Below are 26,159 nucleotides of genomic sequence, written 5' to 3'. Positions count from 1 at the left end.
TCATAACTTTGTTTCTCAGAATATTATGGTTTTACATGAATAAAGCAAGAGTGATAATTACATTTCCTGTTATAAGATTTAATGTAACTTTATGCAAGTATGAATTAACAGGCTCATTATGCCCAAACCAGAACAACTGTTACAAATTTGGGTTGATATTGTTCATTTTTTTGCATGTAAATCTAAATCAAAACAGACCAAGCTGCGCTGGCTGTGTGAGGAAGTCCGAGAACGCGACACGAAGGAGCGGCGCCTGAGGAAGCAACACCATCAGACCCGGGATCAGCTGCAGGCTCTCAGGCAGAGCTGCGACTCGGAGCAGGAAACTCTCCTTCAGCGCCTGGACCAACAGGAGAGGCTGCTGTTCTCCCTCAGTACGGAGAAGAAAGGTAGTGCTTTATTAAACAAGAAACACCCTTATGATGAGTTGTTCTTACTTGGTGCGCTATGCGATAAATCAGTGGTCTGTCCATAGCAGCTCAGCTAGGGATAGCACAAAAGCAGGTGAGTATTTATCCTGTGTAGCCATCTTTAACTCTCCCCAGTTGAACTCTTTGACACAGCTGAGTCGTCCTCACATCTTTTTATTTAGTCACACTACCTGTATGGGCAATAATCCCTTTATTTGGAGGCTTTTTGTCACTGCGTTTTGTTTTCATGCATGTTTTCACGCCTAAACATGCCTGCCTGCGCCCTCCTGCGAACTTAAAACTTAATTTTTCTTACTGTGCCGTCTGTCTCCTTACCATTATGAATGTTTGATAAAGCATCCTAATGATTCTGTACTTTAGTCCTTTTTAGCAAACAGTCTTGTTTTTCTTTCTATGAATTCCATTTTTGACTGTTTTCCTAATGGGCTGTGACTGGTATTGAGGCTATATTTGCCTTTCTACAAAACAGTTGGGGGAAATGGACCTGATGTATGTTTCATTAAAAGAGAAGAAGAGCTAAAAGACGCAATGAGACAGAGGCAGAATTTGGGAGCCTTTACGAAGACAACAGTGTCACTTTTATGGTGGCTTGTAGTGATATTTTAATATTCAGATCAACAGTGTTCCAAGAATAGCCAAGGCATGGTACCTGTTTATAGTTTTCTCACAGCGGGTATTTAAACACATGCTGTTTACACCCACGGAAAATATGTTTCTAATATAAAAACAACTAAAAGATGCTCTGTTTAACATAATTTCTATGTTTTGGTTATGTCTTGGTTTAAAGACTATTGGTGAGCTACGGAGATGAAATTATTTCTCTTGCATGCCCTTGTGCCATCTTGTACAAGCATGGTCAAACATATATTATGGTTTTTGGCTGGTCCAAAGTTTCAGTGTTCCAGTTGGTTCATTTACATTCTGACCTGGAGCTTAATCCTGCTGGAAGCAGGTTGCATCTCACCTTGGCCGAACTCACATGTCCTTCTCTGGAAAAAGGGTTTTCCAGATGTTCTAAACAGTCAAAAGAAGGATTTAACAGGCAGCTTTTCACCAGTCTTCTGCTGCCAGTTCTTGTCCTTCCTTCAGATTTTCAATCAGTTCTAGATGTTTCTTTCTTGGACAGAAGTGGTATCTTTGTTTCCCAAAAAGTCTTCACACCCACCTGCTGTTGACATAAAGCAAGCTCTGCACCGGTGGCACCATGATGCTATAACGAATGTCTCAAGGTGAGATGGTTCTAGTGCTTGCTGGACACCCTTGGCCATCCTGAAACTCAATTTTAAACCTTTTACCTTGAAGTTGTTTATAAACCAGAAAACTCATCATTTCTGTGCAGAATTCTTAGCAGCAATTTTTACACGACTAAAACCCTTTTATAAACAACGCAATGATGGTTGCCTGCTGTACTTTCAATGAAATCCGCTTTTTATCGATTTCCATGTCTGGAAATATATGAAAAAACGAAAATGAGGTACCTGAAGATGTTTCCATATGTTATCACTTATTCCATTTTTTAAAAACATCGGAACAGAATTTTGAAATATAAAGTAGACTTGCACAATATATCAAATCCTAACCGCCATCCCAATGTTGGCATGTCATATAGTGATCAGAACTGACTGCTTGGATGCAATATTATGTTGGGCTAATTCAATCCAGGTGACATGCAACATGTCAGTTTTATACAGTATTTGGCCAGTTTGATGGTGTTTTGCTGCACTTTAGACCCAAATAGTAAAGCTGACAGAAAGTGATGGGGACACTGTCATGATGGAAGAGAAAGAGAGTCCTGAAGAAGATTTGGGTGAAATACCATTTATTTTTTAAGGCGAGTCTGTTTTTCTAAAGCTAGCCATAATCCAAACACTGCCAAAGCATTGGTATAGCTATTTATAAAACATAAACAAAATAATGGCAGGAAAGATCACAAGTTCTAATTGAAGATGTCTAACCAGCCCTGAAACCACACCAGACCATTACTGCCTGACCTGTTGGATCAATAAATCACTTCAACAGAACTTGTCTAGTAACATAAAGTAGGCTAAAGTATCTCAAAAAGCAGCACATCTTGCCTCAATCTAAAAAATTCCAGATCAGATGAGAGACAATGTCTTTGACAACTATCGATCTGGAAAGGGTTACAAAGGCATTTCTAAGGTTTTGGGTTCCCAGTGAGCTGCAATGTAAGCCCTTAATGGAGAAAACATGGAACAGTAGTGATTCTTCCTGAGAAGTGTCTGGCCTTCCAAAATTACTCTCAAGAACTGACTACCAACCCATTCAGGAGGTCACAAAACAACCCAGAACAACATCTGAAGCACTGAAGGTCCCACTATCTGCACTAAAGGTCAGAGTTCATGGTTCTGCAATAAATCCCTCCTTATCAAGGAGACCATGAAGGCCCATTTTACATTTCCCAACAAAACATTCTGATTATCCTCTAGACTTTTGGGAAAATATTCTGACGAGACAAAAGTGAAACTTTTTGGATGGCGTGTGTACTGTTACATCTGGCGTAAAAATGTCACATATCAGAAAACGGACCTCATCTCATTACAACGCAAATGCTGGCAGGTAAACCAGAAACTGAGTGGAAGCAAATAAAATGTATTTATAATGAAAACTAAATCTAACAAAGGAACAACCAGGCCAGAGAGTCAAGCTCACAGATATAGAGGTTATAATAACAGGAGCCGCAAAGTTGGCAAAAACATTTGTGTCACTGCAAAATTTCTGACCTTTGTACAAATAATTTTCTGTTTTCATCCATGCACAGTGCCTTCTGACATAATCTGCTTGTCTGCTGCCTCACTGCAACTGCCACTGGGCTCTGAATGACAGGAGTTACATTGGTGCAATCAGTCTTTAATTACAGAGTCCAATCAACATTTACTTTAAAGTAAACCACACATAGATTCGTGCGTGCAGTTTTTTTATTAATCTGACCAATTTGCCCCTTCTCTGTAGAGGAACAGTACTTTTATTGGCGTCAAGCAGCAATCTCTTTATTTTGTACAGTGCTCCTCATTGGCTTCTTCACTTGAAAGCCAGACTGCCCTGCATGTGGAGATAAGAGTGGTTCTGGTTTTATGGAACCTGCCACATTTTTTAGGTGAAATGGGACTAAGCATGAGTCAGCAAAGATTGCAGTAAGCCACTATGACTGTCTTCCTCTGGTTGGTTTCAGAGCTTATTAAAACAGGTTTGGTGTTTAAAGACTCCAGAGGATTGTCCCACAGGAACAATTTTTATTAGATTTTAGTATTTTATTCTGAATTCTGTCAAGTGGACATTGGCAAGTTTTATTCAGATTTGTTATATATTAAGTCATGATGTTACTAGTTATTATGTAAAATGCTTGTTAAATGTTCTTTGTTGGTTAAAAACTTCTGCCAGTCCTCTTTCTGCAGAAAATACAAGAAAACACACATGGGGCACTGCGGGCAGCTGCCAATATGCTCATATTTTACCTTTGAGGTGGCCCAATATTATCAGCCTGTTAATATTTTCTGTTTTTTTAAAACACACCCGATCTTGATATTGCGCACTGTTGATTTTTAAACAGGCACATCTTTAGGCAGCAAATACTGGTGCTCAGCTTGACCCTAGAGAACAAATATTATAAGTCTCTGTCCTAACTTCTGAAAAACATAACTGCCTGTAAAAACTGTAGGATTTCTTGTTATTCTTTTATATTTACTTCATTCAATATAAGATGTTACTTTTAAAGGAAAAAAAGGTGAATAATCTTCAGCTTGATAGCAAATCCATGAGTTAGTTAGCTGTAGTTTAGCTAGCAATGACTGTCAACTGGAATCAGAGCTTCTTGCAGAAGTTGGAATAAAAATAAAAAAAAACATAGAGTAAATGAAGTGTATACTATTAGCTTGGCATGGGTTAGGTATGCAGATGGTTTAGCGATATCTGGTCATACAAAAATCCAGTCACTTAAAAAAACTGTGAACGCTCTGTCCTAAAGATTTAGGAATAAAATAAATGTGCTTGTAGTTACCTTTTTGTCTTTGCTGTATTTCACAACACCTGTGATAACTGGGTTGGATGTGGGGGGAAAACAAAACAAAACTAGTCAATGAATAGAGCATGCTCTGCCTTAATAAAATAAGCTTGGATTTCAGGTAGTTTTCAAAGGGAACATGAATGTGAGAGCTCTGCTTATCAACCACAGCATCTTATCTTATACAGTCTCCTTGTTTCAGAGCTGCTGGAGAGGAGTCGCAAGAAAGAGGAAGAAATGAGAAGCCTTCAGGTCAGATTCATGTATTTTCATTAATCAGTGCTGGATCTGTTTGTAGATATTTTTTTATTTCCATCTCACCCCCTTTCCACTTCAGAGAGAGACAACACATTTTCCCTCCGTCTTTTCACCTTGTCAGCTGTTTTTCAGTGAAATCAGATTTCTCTGATGCTGTTGCCAACATTACGGTACAGCTGTGAGCCTGGCAGACTCCTCCAGGGCTTGCTTGAACAAATAGCTAATTACAGCCGACACGAGGCCTTGGAGTTTAAAAGTCACTAAAGGCCTTGTCATTTGTTTTTCACTTGGCAGGCCACCTACTCACCTAAGCCGGAGTGGACTGGCCCCCAGAGCCTCGCCAGCACTTTTACACACCATTAAAATGCAAAGGAGATGTGTGTACGCACATAAACACACACATAAGAATGATTTACATGTGAAGAGGCATAAAACAGAAAGCACGAGGGACACAGATGAGTTAAAAAAAAAGATGGGGATAAAGCGATGGAAGAAAAAAGGACCCTTGTGAGAACCCATCAACACATTGCAGGCAGAGGGAGAGAGGCAGCCTGCTGCAGGGAGAAGCAGGTGTACGTTTGAGTGGCAGATAAAAGGCAGAGCATCACTTATGCATCGTTAGCGAGGGAACATCAGGCAGGAGCTGGAGGAGAGGATGGAGCATTTTGTCTCTGTGAGCGTGATAAGAAGTCTGTTGTGTGCTACAGACTCTCCCTAGCTGTAGCCGCGCCGTTTACCTTCCTTGTTATGTTAGAACACCCTATTCCTCTCTTCTTTCAGGGGGGGTTTTCGCCCCCACATGAGTTTCTTTCTTCCTACTCATCCTGAACTGTCACCTGGACTCAGTTTTATACTCATGAAAGCATTCTCTGTTTGAACTTCATTCATGCATATTTAGGTTCGCATTCATCCTTAATTCTAATCTATTGTGTTTTATGTTTCTTTTAGGATCGTGTATTGGATCTGGAGATGGTAAGTTCTGATCTCTTGTAGACTGTTACTATGGAAGATCAATGGAGGTTTCTTAAAAATGTCATTAATAAAGTTGAATTAGTTTCAGCATGATTTGATTTAGCCCTCTAAGCAGGTTTAGCTGTAAATTTAGGTGAAAAGGTCAAACTTTTTGGTAATAAAATATCTTTGATTTGGTGTATATAATTTAGTGTTTTATTTTAAAACAGTTCCTTAAGCATTAAAAAGGCCCACAAAAACCAATTTTAGCTCCGGAGCCACATTCCCCTGTAAGAGCCATATGAAAGCGCATGAGTTGATCAGTCAAAAAAACATAAATGCTATGCACATGCATTTATTTTCGTGGAAATATGCCAAGACCAGTTGTTTACGTGTAAAGATCACGGGCATGATGGCTGTTTCTTGTTGATTTTGAGATCAAGATACAGAAGCTTGCTTTGTTGGGGAAACAGAGCAATTATCTCCTCTCAGGATAACAAAACATCAAGCTTTTCTGTAATGATATTCCCAATATATCATCCAATTATGTTATTAGCTCTTTCAGTGTCTAGTTATTTTTGAGAAAATTCAATTTTTAGCTCATTCTGACAAGGTTACAACATTGTAAGCTCGTTATCTAGTGATAGCAGTTTTATTATCTCATTATATTGTGATAAAAAAAGACCTCAAGCTTGTTTAGGTTTTGAAACACTTTTGATGTTTTACCTAAACACAAAATCAATTTCGTTTTATCTTTATAATAATTTGACATTTAATTTTATAATATAATGCTATCACTTATGTGGTAATATGATCTTAAGTCCCTTTATCCCAATTACAGTTCTGTTTTGGGATTATTTTTCAGATAATGAGAGTTCAGGTTTTTTTTTTCACTCAATGTTTCATTGTCTTACCTCTGTATTGTACCTCTGGATTGTATGCTGATTTGGTCACGATAATTTTTTTTATTCTGTTGAGATCTTAATATCTCAAGCTCTTTTTGTTGGAAACAATCCTGTCGTCTCATCTCTGCATAGCAAAAGAAGCAAGGAGTGTTCAATATTGACAGAAAATGCTTTGAAATTGCCTGCCATGTTCCCCATACCAATATTTTGACATATTTCAATAATTCCAAAAATGTTAAGATATTCTACACTAGACCCTGGTGACTAAGATATTTACAGTTCACTGTACAGAAACAGCACATTGAAATTAAGATGAATCAAGAATGAATGGTCAGGACTCCCTTATAAAAGAAATGTACAATATTAGTAGGAAACATCCTTAAATAAAGGTTAAATAAAACAAAATGATTCAAAAAGTTTTAACAATAACAATATATTTTTCTAAAATTCTATGTTACTTATAAACACCAGTAACTCCGCAATAGCTAAATGAAGCCTGTCATAATCAAACTAAATGAAAACAGTTGCTGTTTTTACTCTGTTTTATTATGTCACTTTATCAAGATAACCAGATTTGAGCCAGTTTCCCTGTAAACAGTCCCACTGACTCATTATGACATAATGTTTTTCTAGCCATGACGGTTTCAGTATATCATCATTTTGAGAATAGAGACCTCAGGCCAGTGGCAGTTCTAGACCAAATTTACCAGGGGGTCAGGGTGGCACCAGGGTTTTTTCATGGGGCACAGAAAAAACAAAAAAAACAAGGCAATATTTCATATTTTAAGTGAGCCACAGAGACACAGAGCCACTTATGGCTCTGGAGCTGCAGTTTGTAGACCCCTGATCTATCAGAAGAAAACTGTGATCCTATCTCAATACCGTGAAATGTTCATTTTTAATTCATTGTTAAATTAAAACTGTAAAAGGGAAAAATGAAATTAGTTCAAGGGACCAATCAGTCAAGGGGCCATAACAGGGAGCAGGATCAGTTCTACAGGGGCCAACTGTCTCATCTCAAAATAAAACCTTATTATCTCGAGATTATTTGAGCTGAGCTAATTTGTTTAGCTTACAGATTGACGTCTCAATATCTTCTAGATTTTAAGCTTTTTTGTCGCAAAAGCTAGTTTCAATATCTTGTTATCTTGAGATAAAAAGATTTTGAGCCATTTACATTGAGGTGTGCTTTAATGCTCTCATTATGACGAGATAATATTCCAAGCTCCGCGATCACAGATCCATCATCTCATCGTCTGGAGACTTTGGGCTTGTAGTTTGTGATACCCGTTTAACTCATTGTCTTGAGATATCAAAGCTTTAAATTCGAAGACAACCGATTGATATATTTATTTCATGCATTTACAGAAATCTCCACAGTGATCCTGGAAGGTGGGTCTAACTTAAAGTATCCATCAGCAACTATTGCATTGCTCTTATCCCAGAACTGGTGTAGAAGAACAGTTCCTTCTTGCGTCACAATCAAACCTGTTATCAACTGATGATCTGTAGAAAATGACTTCCAAATGAATCCCAGCAGGTACAGCTCTATTCAGCTGGACAGTATATCCATCTGAGACTTGCTCTACTGATTGAAGCGATTCTTAGAAAGTCAGATTTTTATGTTCTAGATTTTTTTCATACTGACATTGAAAATGCTGAAAGGAAATTCCATATTTGTAAAACTGTGTTGTAACCCCGCACCTGATGACTTCTTTGTTTATCTGCCCATAAAGACCAACGCAGGGTTAGAAACAATTGTTTTAGTCAAGGCTCAGAGGTTCTGTTAATCATTATAAGTCCTGCTGATGGTGGCCAGAAGTGAGCCTAGCTGACAATACGATATTGATCCCACCCTCCACACTATAAATGGCCGCTACCGACATCCTTAATCAGGAATTAGATGTCAGATAGAATTCGTTTGCACTGATCAAAGGTTGAATTGACCCAAGTACCTTTAGCTGCCCTAAAAATAACGAACTAAAAGAACGAGCCTGTCTAAGGCACGCCGACCATCTGTCACAATTATACGTCATGCTTGTCAACTTCAGCCTTCAGTTAGCTGTTACAAGAGAGAAGAGGAGATGCCTTGGACCTCCATCAACTCTCACGTTTTCTGCCAGGAGCCGGTCACATCGACCCGTTCTCCACTCAGCCTTGCCGCTGAGGATCGCCCAGCAAATCTTACTAATATGTCAGCGTGCCATTCAGTGTGACAGTCAGAGATGCCTCCTCTAACAGCCGGCTCCTTCGCTGCTTAATCACTCCCACCCTGATTGGGAACAGGACGGCTTCTGAAGCAAACTGCAGAGAGGTGAAAATACCAGCGCAGCTCGAATACTCCGCTGATGAGAAGATAAGATTGTGCTGAGTAAGTTGAGAAGGAAGTCCTTGATTGCGCTTTGAATCAATCAGGCAGCAGACATTTTTTTCACCACACAATTTAGTTATTACTACAGGTTTGGTGTACAGTTGAATTTCTAGAAAACGATTCAATATTCTTCCACAATCCCATTTTAAGACAGAAATGATGAGTTTTCCCCATAGATAAATATTATCCATTACAGAAATATTTCACTAAAGATCAAGTATTCAGATGCCAGTAGTGTAGAGGTGTATTGATTATCAAGAACCAGTTCCTTCATTAGGCTTTTATCTGAATTTGATAAGGATGATGTTGTTCTGTCTGATAATTGTCTCCTCATCATGAATTAACTGTCTAGACGTAACCCAAACTACCTACATAGAGATGTCCTAATATAGATTTGTATGGTAGTGAAGTGTCCAGAAGTTTTCAACACCTTAACATTCCTTATGTTTTTCTTCCAGTGACTTTTTAAAATCGTTTAAAGTGTTCCTGATCAGTAGACTTTTCATAAGGATGTTTAAAGTTGTCTCCAAGTTTATTTTGCTTTTTCAACTTAATTTCTGCCCATTACGTGTACCTGGTCGTGACTTTGTGTTGCATAGTCTGAAAATGAGCAAAGGGGGACAACTAATGGACAACATAAGCAGCGTCAGACCTGAAAAGTGTTTTACAGCAAACACTCGTATCTGAAAGTCATATCTTTAGGAATCAGAAAGGATCTGTCAGACCCAACAGTGGGTCTGACAGATCCTTCATCCTTCAGCTAAAACTATAATGCAGGGGCTCTCCAACATTTTATAACATGCTTTACCTCTTCATATACTGAGGTTTCCGAGTGCCACTGCACTGATGGACATTTCAAAGCTATACTGCAACAGCACTTGGACATTGGCTTGTTCTACTTTCCATAAAGTTTGAAAAGTACTGTTCCTATCTGTTGACACTGCAGCTTGGTTGGAGGCTGCGGTTTAACTGTTCATTCCGTGTTTTACTTGACTAAGCATACAGGAAGCCATGAATCCAAATCTCCAATTAGGAATGTCTGAGATTTCTCACCAGCCCATTCTCTACATCCAATATGGCTATCCCACATTTAAAACATTGTAGTGTTAAGAAACACACAAAAGCTGATCTTCAACATGCTTTTTCCTACACAGATCTAACCACTTGATTATTCTGACCAAGAATGGTGAAAACACCTTCAGGTAATATTAGATTGAACTAAATAATCTCTTAATTCCACAGACTATGCTCTTCAGATTGCCAAACTGCAATGACTATAACCATATGTGATAAATGTAACCTTGTTCCCTCTTTGCTGACAATATCTCAGTACATGTGAGCCTTCAGATGGTGATATGATATATTGTGAAATGTTCTGTTTTCTGGAAAACAAACAAATGGTCTGAAAACAGTAGAGTGTATTTAGCAGCTATTTGCTAGAAAAACATGGCAAAAACCCTGAGGGGTGCGTGCTTTTGAGAGCAGAGTCGGTGGTGTGGTGAGGAATGGAGTGATGAAGAGTGGGGAAGAGATCATTGACTGACCAGGCAGCCCAAGACAAGACAATCAGACAAATCAAGCCTGGATCAACTTGGTTAAAATTCAATTGCGTTGTTTTATTTACCAGAATCTTCTCTAACCTTTCAGCAGGAGCAGTAGTTTTTCGGATTGCTTAAAAATCTGAATTCCAATAGAAAAAATAACAATTCACAGCCTTCCAGCCTCAAAGTAAACTCCCTGGTTAAACAGCTATTGGGTGAGCAGCTGCTGGCAGACCTCTTTGGCCAAGAGAGATGAGGCTGAGAGAGCTGACAACCTGGAGCAGAAGCCAACCTGGTTCTGAGAAAGTAAACAGTATCTGAGACAAAATGGAGATAATTCTTGTCCTGTCATATGATAAGGCTGTTTTCTGGCAACCAACCTCCAAGCCTTCCTGATCTAGGAGTCCTCTTATGAATCCCTCCCTAGTTTTCCCAAAGTTAAGTTTGGTATTTCAAAATTTAAATTATGGATGTAAACTGTGAACTTACCTTTCCAGGAAGAAAGAGAGATTATTTTGACAAGATTAGATATTCTAATTAGCTAAAGAAAACCTGAACATTCATTCTCCAACCCATTGTTGATCTTGAAATTTAATTTTATGTCTATCTTTTATATTTAGTGTGTTTTGTGAATTCAGTGGCAACAATGGAAGGAAAATGTATCTTTGTTACAAGTTGCAGATAACAAATTGCCCTGAAGCTGCAGTAGGGAATTCTGAGGCCCCTCCCCCTTGCTCTCTGCTATGCTACAGCCCTCCTTCCACAGCTCCTTCTCTCACAGCGGAGCCTGCTGTGAACGCACAACTTATAGATTGAATATCTGTCTCACATTCTATTGTCAGGACATAGTGACAGTTTTAACAATATGTAAAAAATAATTTTTTACAAATTTACCTAAAGTTATCTCTTTGCTTAGATGAAATATTATAAAAACAGCCAAATATACTGATTGGACAGCTTTAAAAATCACAGTTGGTAAGTCTGGTTTCTGAGGGACAAAATCAAAAGAAATCAGGGGTGAATCAAGACTTTTGCACAATATTGTACATTTGATACAAAATAGATATACAGGTCCTTCTCAAAATATTAGCATATTGTGATAAAGTTCATTATTTTCCATAATGTCATGATGAAAATTTAACATTCATATATTTTAGATTCATTGCACACTAACTGAAATATTTCAGGTCTTTTATTGTCTTAATACAGATGATTGTGGCATACAGCTCATGAAAACCCAAAATTCCTATCTCACAAAATTAGCATATTTCATCCGACCAATAAAATAAAAGTGTTTTTAATAGCTAGCTGCATTGACCCTGCCCTTGATAAAACACAGTGGACCAACACCAGCAGCTGACACGGCACCCCAGACCATCACTGACTGTGGGTACTTGACACTGGACTTCTGGCATTTTGGCATTTCCTTCTCCCCAGTCTTCCTCCAGACTCTGGCACCTTGATTTCCGAATGACATGCAGAATTTGCTTTCATCCGAAAAAAGTACTTTGGACCACTGAGCAACAGTCCAGTGCTGCTTCTCTGTAGCCCAGGTCAGGCGCTTCTGCCGCTGTTTCTGGTTCAAAAGTGGCTTGACCTGGGGAATGCGGCACCTGTAGCCCATTTCCTGCACACGCCTGTGCACGGTGGCTCTGGATGTTTCTACTCCAGACTCAGTCCACTGCTTCCGCAGGTCCCCCAAGGTCGGGAATCGGCCCTTCTCCACAATCTTCCTCAGGGTCCGGTCACCTCTTCTCGTTGTGCAGCGTTTTCTGCCACACTTTTTCCTTCCCACAGACTTCCCACTGAGGTGCCTTGATACAGCACTCTGGGAACAGCCTATTCGTTCAGAAATTTCTTTCTGTGTCTTACCCTCTTGCTTGAGGGTGTCAATAGTGGCCTTCTGGACAGCAGTCAGGTCGGCAGTCTTACCCATGATTGGGGTTTTGAGTGATGAACCAGGCTGGGAGTTTTAAAGGCCTCAGGAATCTTTTGCAGGTGTTTAGAGTTAACTTGTTGATTCAGATGATTAGGTTCATAGCTCGTTTAGAGACCCTTTTAATGATATGCTAATTTTGTGAGATAGGAATTTTGGGTTTTCATGAGCTGTATGCCAAAATCATCTGTATTAAGACAATAAAAGACCTGAAATATTTCAGTTAGTGTGCAATGAATCTAAAATATATGAATGTTAAATTTTCATCATGACATTATGGAATAAATGAACTTTATCACAATATGCTAATATTTTGAGAAGGACCTGTACTTTGTCAAATGACACTGACATACTAGTTTTCTCCCTAAAGTTCAGATAAAGTAAACTTCTTTGCCTATTCTTCACTTTAGAATATCTAAAACCTAGATTTTTTAAAGATGAAATCATGTTTCAGCCACAGTGTCTGGGAAACAAAATCAGCATACAGTCTAAGCAAAAGTTTCTGTGTGCATAGCTTTTTATTTATTTTGAAAGTGCAGAATCCTTCCACAACGCCTCATAACTTGAAACTGTGAAATTGAAGGCATAAAATCTACAGAACAGTACTGCAGTTTTGGACTCTTTACTTTATGTCCTTTTTTAAAGCTGCCAATTGACTCTGCAGAGCAAAAACAGCCATAAATATCTCATCCAAGTGTGCAGCTGTCAGAAGTTATCTTGTTTTAATGAGAACCTTGAACAATCTCATTTCACGGTGTTTGATTATTCCATCCTCACTACTCGTTTATCCTGGTGTTTCTTGGTTATGCTTGCAGTTATCTCTAATTTTCTAGATTTTCTTTCGTACCTTATGTCCCCTGAAGGTATCATTAACAAACACAGAGTTCTATATGCTGTATGGTAAGTAAAAACTGGATCATTTCCAGACGAGTTCTGAAGCTTTGCAGTGCTTATCTTTTAATTACAAGATTCAGATCGTAGTATGAGATAATAAGTGGATTATGTTCCCTAGAAATCCCTCCATGTTAGGCTGATTGTGTGTGTGTGTGTGTGTGTGTGTGTGTGTGTGGACAGAACACGAGAGTAGCACTGGAGCACTTTGAGTCGATTCCAGAGAAGAACTGTCTGATGGAGGACTTCAAAGATTTGGAGGTACGTTTGAAATAAGGTCCATACGAGTTGTTATTATGTCTGTTTTATATTCTGTGTTCAGGCCTGGTGAGGCTTTCAGAAGCTCCACTTGGTTAGGAACAGCTTGAGTCTCACGTCTGGCTGGTGGTGATGACAGCTTCTGTTGGGTTTGTTCAGGAATCACAGCACCAGAAGGAGTTTGTAGAGCAGCGCTATGTTAAATACAGAGAGATCGTCCGGGACCTGCAGAATCAGCTGGACGAGTCCAAACGTAGAATCCAGGAGTACAGAGTAAGGCACCCACATACACACACTCAGACACGTTTGTATTTTTATCTTTAAGACGTTGCATTGACTTAGTAATTTAGCATCAGGCCATTTTAGGGCTGCTTGCATCTTTAAGAAATATCACCTTATTGTATTAATATGAAAAATATTTTGTACATTTCATGTTAATATTTAAGTTATATTTTGTACGACATCGATACAAAGATTAAGTTTCATTTTTCTAACAACTTTATTCGGATTTCCTTTTTAAGGTAAGGTAAGGTATGGTTATTTATATAGCGCTTTTCAGTAACGAGACACTCAAAGCGCTGTACATAGAATTACAATACAGACACAAAAAAAACAAATCAAATGATACTACAATCCTTCTAAGAAATCTAAAAATCTATGAATCCTTCTGAGAAATCTAAAATTTAATAACAGTCATTTGCATCCATTACTAAGCAATCACTGAGTTCTAACTTAGGAAGCTGAGTCACTGGTGTAAAAACAGCTTTTGTTCAAATTTTTAAGAGACTAGTATTATTTTCCTTTCACTGGTAAATCTAAAAATCTATGAAAAGGAGAAGAAATGAAGAAATGAAATCCACATTTAGGTAAAAATAAGGAGCATGGGAAAGCAACACACATAAGCAAAGATTTTGCAGGGGCATGGTTGACTCGTGAGGGTGCCAATATTTAAGTATGATCATGTGTGGAAATAATTCGACTGTCAACACTGACGAAGGTGCCATTGTCCTTGACGAAGAGATGGAAGTTTTATCAAACAGCCATACAGTTCAGTTCACAGATGAGGGGGGTTGCTGGGGCAGAGCGTCGTATTTACAGAACATCCAGGAGAAGTGTTTTGATAAGAAGCGTGTGAAGGCCGTATCGGGGCGCCTCAATTAGACAAACAATAAATGTTTTGGTTCAGGCCGGCTGTGATTTTCCGCCTGCCTTCAAAGCATTCTCAATTTCAAATCCAAATAGCCAAATTTCTGGTACTTTCAGTAGATCCTGAGCAAACAACTTTCTCCAAGATTAAATCATATCACCTTTGAGTCCAGGAAACGCAGCCAGCCTGCGATTCTGTTCAAGGATTGTGTCCCGCTTGCGATTCTACTCTCTTAACATATCAGTCTGAGTGCTGAGAGCTGTAAAGATCCCTTCAAACATCCAGGCAGCTTTGGAGTGCTTTGAACAGCTACCGATGTTTTACTTCGATAAGCCAGGTACTCCAAAAAGCAGAAATCCTGTTATCAGAAATCCAATTATGTACAAATCTTCCACGTCCTCGACTGACATTGTTGTCAGACACACAATCTTCCACTGCTGCCAGGAATCCATTGCGTATCCGGAGAAGAACATTCCGTCTGGACAAGAGGGTTTCCCTTTACCCTGTCTTTCCGTCGGGAAAATTTGATCGATTGCGTTGAGAGACCAGCTGACCAAATCCATAATGAACAAATTAGGAGGATATGTGAACAGAGGGTCTAAGAAAAACATAGACAAAAAGCTGAAGCAGGGCAAAAAATGGGGGAGAAAGTGGAAGAGCGTCTGACCCCACCAAGAGCAGAAGAGAAGAGTTTTTTAAAAACTCAAAATCTTATATGTAAGATCCTAAATTAAATCAATATAAAACCAAAAATGATTAGATTTTCTTTTTTTAAGTGCATACCCATCATGGGGGAACCCAATGTATTCCCAGGACAGAAGGGATATATATAAACCCTCTGAGTTATCGGTCTTCCTCCAGGTCTCTTTCAAGTGGGACTTGCCAGGAATACTGCGAAATTGGTGTCAGCCAGAAGGCATCCTAATTAGATGCCCGAAACACCTCATCTTGCTCCTTTCAGTGAGGAGGAGCAGCAGCAGCAGCTCTACTTCGAGCTCCCCCCTGATGATGAAGCTCCTCAGCCTGTCTCTAAGGCTGAGTCCAGCCACCCCTTGGAGGAAGCTCATTTTGGCCGCTCGTATTCAAAATCTCATCCTTTTCGTCACAATCCACATCTCATGACCATAGGCGAGGGTCGAAATATAGATGGACTGGTAAATTTTAGATATAATTATGAGTAAACATTTTCAAATATGTGAGACGAGAAAGACCCGTATTATTATCATAGATTTGAACTTGTCAAACAAGTAATGAACTCGCTAAACAAAATCCCTGAAAACAAGTGTAAACATTTCAGTGCAAAAAAGATAAACCTTACAATTAATAGCCAAGAATGAAGCAGCAGTCCTTTTTGAATATTTGGATTTCATCATTAGCCTTTTTTTCTTTTTTTAGTTTTCTTCATGGCTTAATTATTGTCTCCATCATAAAAAGAAAATCCTCATCTCCACTGCAGTGAGAGGTAATCCTTTGCACTCAGTCCATGTTGCAGAGCCCTCCTCTTTGGTTGAAATAGTCTGTTGAGATGCTAGTGTTCTATTGGTCAGGATTTCTGAGGTCTTCTGTCACTGGCTGGATAGAGAAAAGGAAAATCTCAATGCCTTCTATAAAACATTACCTTTTCATTTTTTTACTAGAAATCAGGTGGTTGGGGCATAACCATTGATCACTCAGTGGTGAAGCTATTAGAAGGCTACATGGAGCTGAAAGCTACAATCCTGACAGCTGAAGATGACAGGATATGTGAAGGAGAGCAATGGTTATCAGAACTTGTTACCAAAATAAGTCATGGGTCTATTATAGGAAGACTGGACCTTTAAACCATTTGTCTGACATCAGAAGACAGAAGAGCTGCTGGTAACTATCTGTTAATAACACCAACAACACAGCCAGTGAGTTTATAGTTTAGTTTAAACCCTTGGTAGTTCAGGATAAAAAATTAAAGCATGCTTCCCTCTATACCTCTGCATTGATCCTAGGACAACCTGCTGCCTGGTGTTTCTTCAGGTTTATGTTATGTTAAATGTTCCCATGTGTCTACTTCTTTCTTTGTGGTGTTGCCCACTCACTGTAGACGGCGGGGAGAATCACTGGGGGCCACGTAATCCCCACCTGGCACGGGACCCATATAGTCAATCAACCCCCCTGCTGATCAGGAGGACTCGGTCTAACTGGTGACTTGTCTGGCGTTCCCTGTTTCTCGCCCAGTAAGGGCTGTACATACGGATGGAAGATGTGCTAAATTACTTATCCCTGACAGGATATGTTTCCCCTGGTGTCAGGAGTGTGCACTCAGCAGGAAGAGTGGAAGCCCCACTGTGACTGTGCACTGATAAAATGGGTATAAACCAAAGGTGTCCCAAAGTGTGGGCCGGGGGCCATTTGTGGCCCTTGGAATGATGTACTGCCCCCAAAAACAGTTCAAGAATGATACAAATTTAGCCTGCCAGCACCGGTAGTTGATGCAGATGGACACTTTAAAAGAAAATGTACAGCAAGATTTTTACCCACAAATTAAAATCTTCTTAAAATGGAAAATTGTAGGTAACACAAAATATTTTCTTAATTTAAGCAGTTTAGTAAACTTAGGAAACTGTATGCCTCTCTTTTAATAAGCCATTTGTGCAAAACCATTTGTAAATTTTGGACTGAAATGATTTAGTGATCCCATCTCGTGAACAATCAGACCACATCGTTATTTTCATGACTATACTACATGCTTCGTTTATTTTAGATAATGACTTTAATTTTCTATTTCTAATAAAAATTTAAAAAAAGCTGATTTTTGTCGCTCTCAAACACTTCCAGGTTGACAGTTTTGGCCCACATGGCAAAAAGTTTGGACACTTCTGCTGCAGAAAATGGATTGTTGGATGGATTTATTTTGTATACAGGAATTTCTTTAGATTTTTGTTCGTTGATAAAAGTGTTCCCAATTTAGTCAGTGAAACCAAGCTTTTCTCCAAATTAGGCCTGTTGGTATTTAAAAGGCAGGCCACATGAACAAACGCACATCCAGCGTTCTGCTCGGCAACACATTTTAATTCCTTTAAAAACCGTAGGCTTTTACAGACAACAGCACTCTATCCAGGTCCACCTAATAGCACTGCTTTGTTCAAACAGCGACTGGATGAGGAGTTTCTAACTCTGACAGCATTTTCATGAATAACTCACCCACACACAAGCTAGTGCGCAAACTCATTTACAAGTTCTATGAATAAATGAATAATTTCAGGTGGCAGTAACGTGTTGTGGAAGGTCCGAGTGCGCAACAGCACAAGTGGACGCTCAAATGAAACCTGAAGATTACCAGCCTCCTTTAATTGCCCTGGTTATGTTCTGTGCTGGAGAAACACTCGGGGGAGCCATTAAGACATCACTGTTGACAGCTGATTGCCATCAGCAGTTTGCAACCTCCTCTAAATAGTCATACAGTTGCTCTTTAAGTGGTTTTACCCTTCTAGATTACCTCTCACTTTGCTTAATGACTCCCATGATAAGTGATAAGTGACATTTGCATCAGCTTAATGGCTGCTTCCCACTTTGTTTAAAGAAAACAGATGGAAGAAAAACGTTCACAGATTCACATTTTGATGTGTAACAATAAGCCCCTATATATAGTTCCACTCAAGACGTTTAAATACTCTCATCATTGGCAGCAATGTCATATTAATGTGGGCCTGATAGTGATTTATTTGAACTGTAATTTATTTTGGGGGATAAAACCCGCATCGGCAAAGATTGTCGGAATTTGGCGCACAAATTTGAATTTATTGTGGATTTTGTTTAAAAATATACACACCAATAGGCCCAAATATACACATATGCCCCAACTAATATTTGAATAAATGAACCTTAGAAACCTGATTGAAACTGGCTGGTTTCCTGCCATAGCCCTGGGTCTTAAGTATAGTCTGTAGATGATCAATTGGGTTGAGGGCCAATCCAGAAAGCTTTTGTTAGAGTGCTTAATTTATTTTGATGTGTGTTTGGGGTCATTGTCCTGTTGAAACACACAGTTGTGTCCCAGTTTTAACCACCTCACCCAACAGCCCCCTGCAGATAAAAGGTTATGTTCGAGAACAATCCAGGAGTCACCATAGCTTGTTTAAAAAGACATTTAAATATTTAATGGTAACAAGTATTTAATTGTAAATTTCATAATTTATATTTAATTATTTCATGTATTAAATAAATGCTTGGTACACTTGTTTATTTAATCGACATTCACATTTATTTATTAAATGATATATTTAATTGCTTAATTTTTGGCCCTCCATATGCCTCAAGGGTCACATCACATTGTTTCTAAAAATCCTCTCGTGACCCCCTGGGGGATCCCGACCCACACTTTAGGTACCCCTCTACTAGAAGATGCTAAAACAGCAGTGTCAGTCTCTGTGGTGACGCAGGTTTAATAACAGGATGCACTAAGAGGGTGCTGACCAAGCTCCAATTGCAGCTGCTTCAAGATTGTGTGAGATTTTGCAGCTCCCCGAGTCAAATGTTTCCTGTAAAAAAGAGTCATGGTCAGGAAGACAAATATAGAGCTTTTCTTTCACAGTAACAGGAGGAATGGTTGAATCAAGGCCAGGTTTTAAGAGCTGTACCACTCTGTACCTGCTGACAGAACAGGTGGTGGCAGCATCATGCTGAGGGTGTGTTTTCCTGCCAGTGGTACTAGTGTGTTTCTCAGAGTGGGTGGAACAAAGATCGAATTTCTTCAATTTTACCTCAAAACAAAACCTAGATCATTGAAACTTTGACAATGAACACAAACACATATCAGAACAGTTTTTTTTATGAAAGCAGGCTAACATTAAGCTTCTAGAGCAACACCAACCTTGCCACTGTTGAAGATTTGTGAGCTGTACATAAGTCAGGTCTGTACTACGAAACCAATTAAATAGAGTGAACCATTGGAGATAAAAGGAGTACTCAGATATGCAACTAAAATGATACCAAGAGCTTGTTGATTGCTACAGAATGTGTGAGGTTTCTCTGCAACATCCTAACTTCCAATTATTTAAACATTAACTGAGGACGTGTGCGAATACACGAGCCAGTATTTATCATTTTTGACATTGCGTGAATTATTTAGAAAAACAAATTAACTGGTGCATCTAGTTCTTACTGTATGAAAAAAAGTCCAAATAAATCTTTAAAAGCCCCTAAATAAATGATTTTTCTGCAGATGAGGAGAAACCTCTGACCAGAACTGCACAGATAAACAGTTGGGCCAGTTCAGTCATTTTTTTAAGGTGCAGTGAATTTATAATGCTTTAGTGTTTATATTGTGTTCTGCTGTAAAGCAACACTACAAGTACTGTGTAGCAAAGGCCTTACATAGAGCTGGTTGTTGCTTTAGAATGTAAAGATCTCCAGGTTTAGATTGTCATTTCATTTTCTTGCAGACTTTTGTTTCATTTTGACTATTTGTTAAACAGTCTGAAACCACCTCATCCTGTCAGAAAACCCCAAGTCAGCAGAGTGTGTGTTTGAGCGTTATTGGAAAAAATGTCTGAAATGCAACAGCAGCACAAACCTGGAGCCTCTGCAGTGGCCACACACAGCTGAATCAACATCTTTGTGAAGAGTTTCAATAAGAGCTCTATTAGCCTTGGCTCTGATTCCAAGCTGTAGGAAAGTGACTGAAGTTTTGCCTTCAAAAACCTATTTCAGTTACTGTTGAGCAACATGGTGAGGAAGATCAGTCTGATGCAAAAGAATGTAGATCCTTCTATTTGTTGCCCGACTATTAAAACCTCATAACGATACTATCTTCTTTTTTATGTCTGAATTTCCAGGATGAGAAGTTGGATGCCACCTCCAGGAGTCTGAGACTGGCTGCTCTTTCTTCTTCCATCAAAGGCCCCAGCACACTCCTGAGCAGCACACTGAGGTCTGACTGTCTCTGTGAGTATCGCTGCTTTCTCCACAAACCTTTTAATCATAGCTCTCTCTCTGATTACAATCTTTTCCTTTTGTAATCAGAATTTTCATCTTCATCTTCTACCTGCACATTCATTTCTCAGTCCTTTGTTGGACCTCATAAGGACATTTGATCTTCTCAGTTTTCCCAAGCAGAGTGGAGCAGGGGGCCGAGATCACATGCTGAAAAACTAGGTCCAGCTGGATTTCGGTCCCTCTGTCAAACCAGGGCAGAATGAATGCAGCAGGTTTTAGGAAATCTTTTTGATAACATGGATGCTCCCTGCAGCGGGACTTCGTCTTCTCCTCGAGTGTTAAAAAATATATTAACATGAATTTCAGCTTTTCACGCTAAACACTGTTTCATGTTTAAAGATGTGTCACAAAAAATCAGAAGAGGAGAGTCTGTCTGCATTCCTTCTACAACCATCAATCAAAAAAATTGGATATTCTAAAATATGCAAACTAATACGACAGACCCACATTTACCCCAATGTATCATTACAGACAGTGTGACGATAATAGATTTCATGCTGGGGCTCATTCCACTTTGCTAACCTGTAACACATCGGAGGAAAGAGTCGCTACGGTGTTAATTAGAATCTGTTCGTTTAACCAGGTGAGGGCAGAAAGGCTCGGAGAGCTTAGTCTTTTGAGGAGCAAAGAGGGAAAAGAAACACATCAAAAAACATGGAGACATTTCAAAGCTAAGTCAAAAACTGGATTCCTGTGATCTCACTCACTCCCTCAGACAGAACTGAATATAAACTGCCTTGCAAAGTCATACCCCTGGAGCCTTCCCACATTTTGTCACATTACTACCAGAAACCTTGATGTATTTTATTTGGATTTTATGTCACAGACCAACCTGTGGTTTTCAATTATTATTAGAGATTCATTTCTGAAAACTATACTCTGTCCCTTTACTCAGACAACCCTAAATCAATTCCAGGGTTTTGTAAATAACATTCACCTGTGTGTGATTTAATGTCAGTGTAAATACAGCTGCTTCTTAAAGGCCGTTAGAGATCATTAGAAAACAAACATCATTATGAGGATCATGGATCAGACAAGACAGGTCAGATATAAAGTTTTACTCTATGTGCAGAGCAGGTAGAGACAAACCTTTGCAGTTTCTGCAAAGTATTGATTCAAGGGGTTGAAAGCATACAGGTCCTTCTCAAAATATTAGCATATTGTGATAAAGTTCATTATTTTCCATAATGTCATGATGAAAATTTAACATTCATATATTTTAGATTCATTGCACACTAACTGAAATATTTCAGGTCTTTTATTGTCTTAATACGGATGATTTTGGCATACAGCTCATGAAAACCCAAAATTCCTATCTCACAAAATTAGCATATTTCATCCGACCAACAAAAGAAAAGTGTTTTTAATACAAAAAACGTCAACCTTCAAATAATCATGTACAGTTATGCACTCAATACTTGGTCGGGAATCCTTTGGCAGAAATGACTGCTTCAATGCGGCGTGGCATGGAGGCAATCAGCCTGTGGCACTGCTGAGGTCTTATGGAGGCCCAGGATGCTTCGATAGCGGCCTTTAGCTCATCCAGAGTGTTGGGTCTTGAGTCTCTCAACGTTCTCTTCACAATATCCCACAGATTCTCTATGGGGTTCAGGTCAGGAGAGTTGGCAGGCCAATTGAGCACAGTGATACCATGGTCAGTAAACCATTTACCAGTGGTTTTGGCACTGTGAGCAGGTGCCAGGTCGTGCTGAAAAAGGAAATCTTCATCTCCATAAAGCTTTTCAGCAGATGGAAGCATGAAGTGCTCCAAAATCTCCTGATAGCTAGCTGCATTGACCCTGCCCTTGATAAAACACAGTGGACCAACACCAGCAGCTGACACGGCACCCCAGACCATCACTGACTGTGGGTACTTGACACTGGACTTCTGGCATTTTGGCATTTCCTTCTCCCCAGTCTTCCTCCAGACTCTGGCACCTTGATTTCCGAATGACATGCAGAATTTGCTTTCATCCGAAAAAAGTACTTTGGACCACTGAGCAACAGTCCAGTGCTGCTTCTCTGTAGCCCAGGTCAGGCGCTTCTGCCGCTGTTTCTGGTTCAAAAGTGGCTTGACCTGGGGAATGCGGCACCTGTAGACCATTTCCTGCACACGCCTGTGCACGGTGGCTCTGGATGTTTCTACTCCAGACTCAGTCCACTGCTTCCGCAGGTCCCCCAAGGTCTGGAATCGGCCCTTCTCCACAATCTTCCTCAGGGTCCGGTCACCTCTTCTCGTTGTGCAGCGTTTTCTGCCACACTTTTTCCTTCCCACAGACTTCCCACTGAGGTGCCTTGATGCAGCACTCTGGGAACAGCCTATTCGTTCAGAAATGTCTTTCTGTGTCTTACCCTCTTGCTTGAGGGTGTCAATAGTGGCCTTCTGGACAGCAGTCAGGTCGGCAGTCTTACCCATGATTGGGGTTTTGAGTGATGAACCAGGATGGGAGTTTTAAAGGCCTCAGGAATCTTTTGCAGGTGTTTAGAGTTAACTCGTTGATTCAGATGATTAGGTTCATAGCTCGTTTAGAGACCCTTTTAATGATATGTTAATTTTGTGAGATAGGAATTTTGGGTTTTCATGAACTGTATGCCAAAATCATCCGTATTAAGACAATAAAAGACCTGAAATATTTCAGTTAGTGTGCAATGAATCTAAAATATATGAATGTTACATTTTCATCATGACATTATGGAAAATAATGAACTTTATCACAATATGCTAATATTTTGAGAAGGTCCTGTATGCATCATGCCACACTTTAGTTTTTCCTTACAATTTAAAATAATAGGCTACTTTCAGTGGGTCTATCACATACAATCCCAATAAAATACAATAACTTAACAAAATTTGGAAAATAGGTAAAAATGTATGAAATCTTTTACAAGCCAGAAGAGAACTTTTAATACTGGGTATATTTCGAGAATCTCATAGTTCATGTTTGGCTTGTCATTCTTTCCTCCCTGCCACAGCCCCTCCCAGACGTCTGACCACTACAGACCTGGATGACTCCACAGACGAGGGGTCTCGACTGCTCGTGCATTAGCTCAGTGGTGATTAAACCGATATGTGGACCATTACAACACTCAGCATTTCCTGCTTGGCGCTCACTCACAACAAGCTCGGCTCTAGTAGGAGTCCCTGGGTTCAACGCTAATCCTCTTCAAGTACCCCGGGAACATCGTCACTGATGTGCTCGAGAGCAGCGTGGTCAGAGAGGTTTCATAAACACATGGAGGAGCTGCTGGTCTGTTCGCTGTGAAGGAAACACAACTGTGAAGACTTTTAATGTTGTTTAGACACACCTGTATTTAAAATATTTATAAAGCTTGAAACCAAAAATAGTTTTATTTTTACATGTCTTGATATTGTTATCTGTCCAGCAGCTGTTTCAAATACTTTTTAAACCAATGATCAGGCCAATGTGTATGTGCTAACATTTTATATAGACTAACAAAGCTCTGGTGCCTTTTTAACAAGCTGCAGTCGTTTTTACTAACATGTTGTACTTTCTTTGTTGCGAACTGTTTTACTATGTCTTCGTTTCTGTGCGATGCACTATCTACTCGTCAAGGAAACAAGCACACATGTCTATTTTTCTGAATTGACCCAGAAATGCACTGCGAATAAATCTGCATGCAGTTGAAAGTCCAACATTGTAATCCTTTATTTCGATATGCAGCATTTTTTATAATAAATAATAATGATAAAAATGTAGTGTGTAGAAATAACAGTCTCAGCAAGCTGGAAGGCTGTAATACATGTAAATACACTTTATGCTACGCTTACAAATAATTCATTAAAGTTTTTAATATTTACTTTTTAAAGGTATTTGCTTTTAAATAGTGCTTATCTTTAACTTAGTAACCTTATGTACCATTATGACCTAAATAAAATTCATATTTTTATACAGACATGAGGACAGCTGTCATCAAAATACTAAGTAGCTGAAAACAGATGATTTTAGTTACTTTTTCAGTACCAGGTTTTGACATCAGTGCATAAACATTTAGACATCCAAGACAAAAGCCTTGATGGTAAAGTCTCCAACTTGAATTTCAGTTTATAAAGTGATGATTTATTTGGAGATGTGTCTGGTCAGGAGAAATGTCAGAGATCAGTGATATGGAGATTTAACAAACCGGCACCCTATGGAAGGATTTAAGAATGTTCCGTCATGAGGCCAGTCTGGCCTTTAATTCTTTACCATGACAACCAGAAAAGCCTAGTTTCTATTGGCGAACCATGCAGTAGTCGAGCAAGTCTCACTTTTCTCCACCTAATCAGTCAGTTTTCTTTGAGAAGGTTTAGCTGCACTTTAGTAATGAAACTGTGAAAAAGATCCTCCAAGGTGTCTCTCACACCTCAAACTCTGAGTCCACTTGATGTTTTCTCACAGCATGTAGTTTGGCTCTAAAAAGTCATTTCAAGCAAATGCTACATATTTGGTGGTTGGAGAGAAAACTAAAATACTGAAATAGTCAGGCAGCAGCTGTAGTAAAATACTTATCCATTTAGCTCAGACACCCAGGAACATTTCTGTTAAAACATTTTTTTTTAAACAACAGTCCTTTGGGCAACAAGATTCCCATCAGACAGTGTGGGTCCAGATTACAGGTCATCGTCCATATATGGAAGTTGCTTCTTGTTTTTAAGGGGACATAGCTGTAAAGGCTATTTTTGCTGTCCAAAAAGTGCTTTTAAAAATGATCTACTTAGAAAAACAATAGTAAGGTTGGTTATGATTTGTTTGTTTTATTCAATATTAATATTTTTCATGGCTATTAGAAAAAAGTTGTGTAAACCCTTACACAATGCTAGCACAATGAAAATGTTAGAAGGGTGTTTTAAAGTATTTACTAGGTCCAAAAGTCCTTTTTCAGCCCTTTTTATTTTGTGGTCCTGATTATTAGAACATACACTCACCGGCCACTTTATCACGTACACCTTGATAGTACCGGGTTGGACCCTTTTGCCTTCAGAACTGCCTTAATCCTTCATAGCATAGATTCAACAAGGTACTGGAAACATCCCTCAGAGAGTTTGGTCCATATTGACATGATAGCATCACACAGATACTGCAGATTTGTTGGCTGCACGTCCATGATGCGAATCTCCCGTTCCACCACATCCCAAAGGTGATTTATTGGATTGAGATCTGGTGACTGTGGAGGCCATTTGAGTCCAGTGAACTCATTGTCATGTTCAAGAAACCAGTGAGATGATTTGTGCTTTAGGACATGGCGCGTTATCCTCCTGGAAGTAACCATCAGAAGATGGGTACACTGTGGTCATAAACGGATGGACATGGTCAGCAACAATACTCAGGTAGGGTGTGGTGTTGACACGATGCTCAATTGGTACTAAGGGGCCCAAAGTGTGCCAATAAAATATCTCCCACACCATTACACCACCAGCCTGAACCGTTGATACAAGGCAGGATGGATGCATGTTTTCATGTTGTTGATGCCAAATTCTGACCCT

The 26,159-nt window shown here is 39.3% G+C and overlaps 1 protein-coding gene across 6 annotated transcripts in view; it reads left to right on the top strand.

Moving 5' to 3' along the window:
- Positions 1 to 24,583, top strand: part of LOC124881997 (centrosomal protein of 128 kDa-like) — a 68,396-nt gene extending 43,813 nt beyond the window's left edge. For 4 of the 6 annotated variants that reach the window (XM_047388053.1, XM_047388052.1, XM_047388051.1 and 1 more), the window contains 7 exons: positions 197 to 389; positions 4,652 to 4,701; positions 5,656 to 5,679; positions 13,486 to 13,563; positions 13,720 to 13,833; positions 20,515 to 20,623; positions 23,648 to 24,583. In XM_047388053.1, the coding sequence (XP_047244009.1) occupies positions 197 to 389; positions 4,652 to 4,701; positions 5,656 to 5,679; positions 13,486 to 13,563; positions 13,720 to 13,833; positions 20,515 to 20,623; positions 23,648 to 23,721 (642 nt within the window). In that variant the 3' untranslated portion in view covers positions 23,722 to 24,583. Of the gene's footprint in view, positions 1 to 196; positions 390 to 4,651; positions 4,702 to 5,655; positions 5,680 to 7,931; positions 7,956 to 10,088; positions 10,137 to 13,485; positions 13,564 to 13,719; positions 13,834 to 20,514; positions 20,624 to 23,647 lie in introns of those variants that run through there. The other 2 variants (XR_007041793.1, XR_007041794.1) reach the window with 2 other exon arrangements.
- Positions 24,584 to 26,159: the final 1,576 nt, after the last annotated feature.

The sequence above is a fragment of the Girardinichthys multiradiatus genome, chromosome 15 (genome assembly GCF_021462225.1).
Source record: "Girardinichthys multiradiatus isolate DD_20200921_A chromosome 15, DD_fGirMul_XY1, whole genome shotgun sequence".
NCBI lineage: Eukaryota > Metazoa > Chordata > Actinopteri > Cyprinodontiformes > Goodeidae > Girardinichthys > Girardinichthys multiradiatus.
Note: the sequence above shows the minus strand (reverse complement) of the source record. Positions and strands in the feature narration are given on the sequence as shown.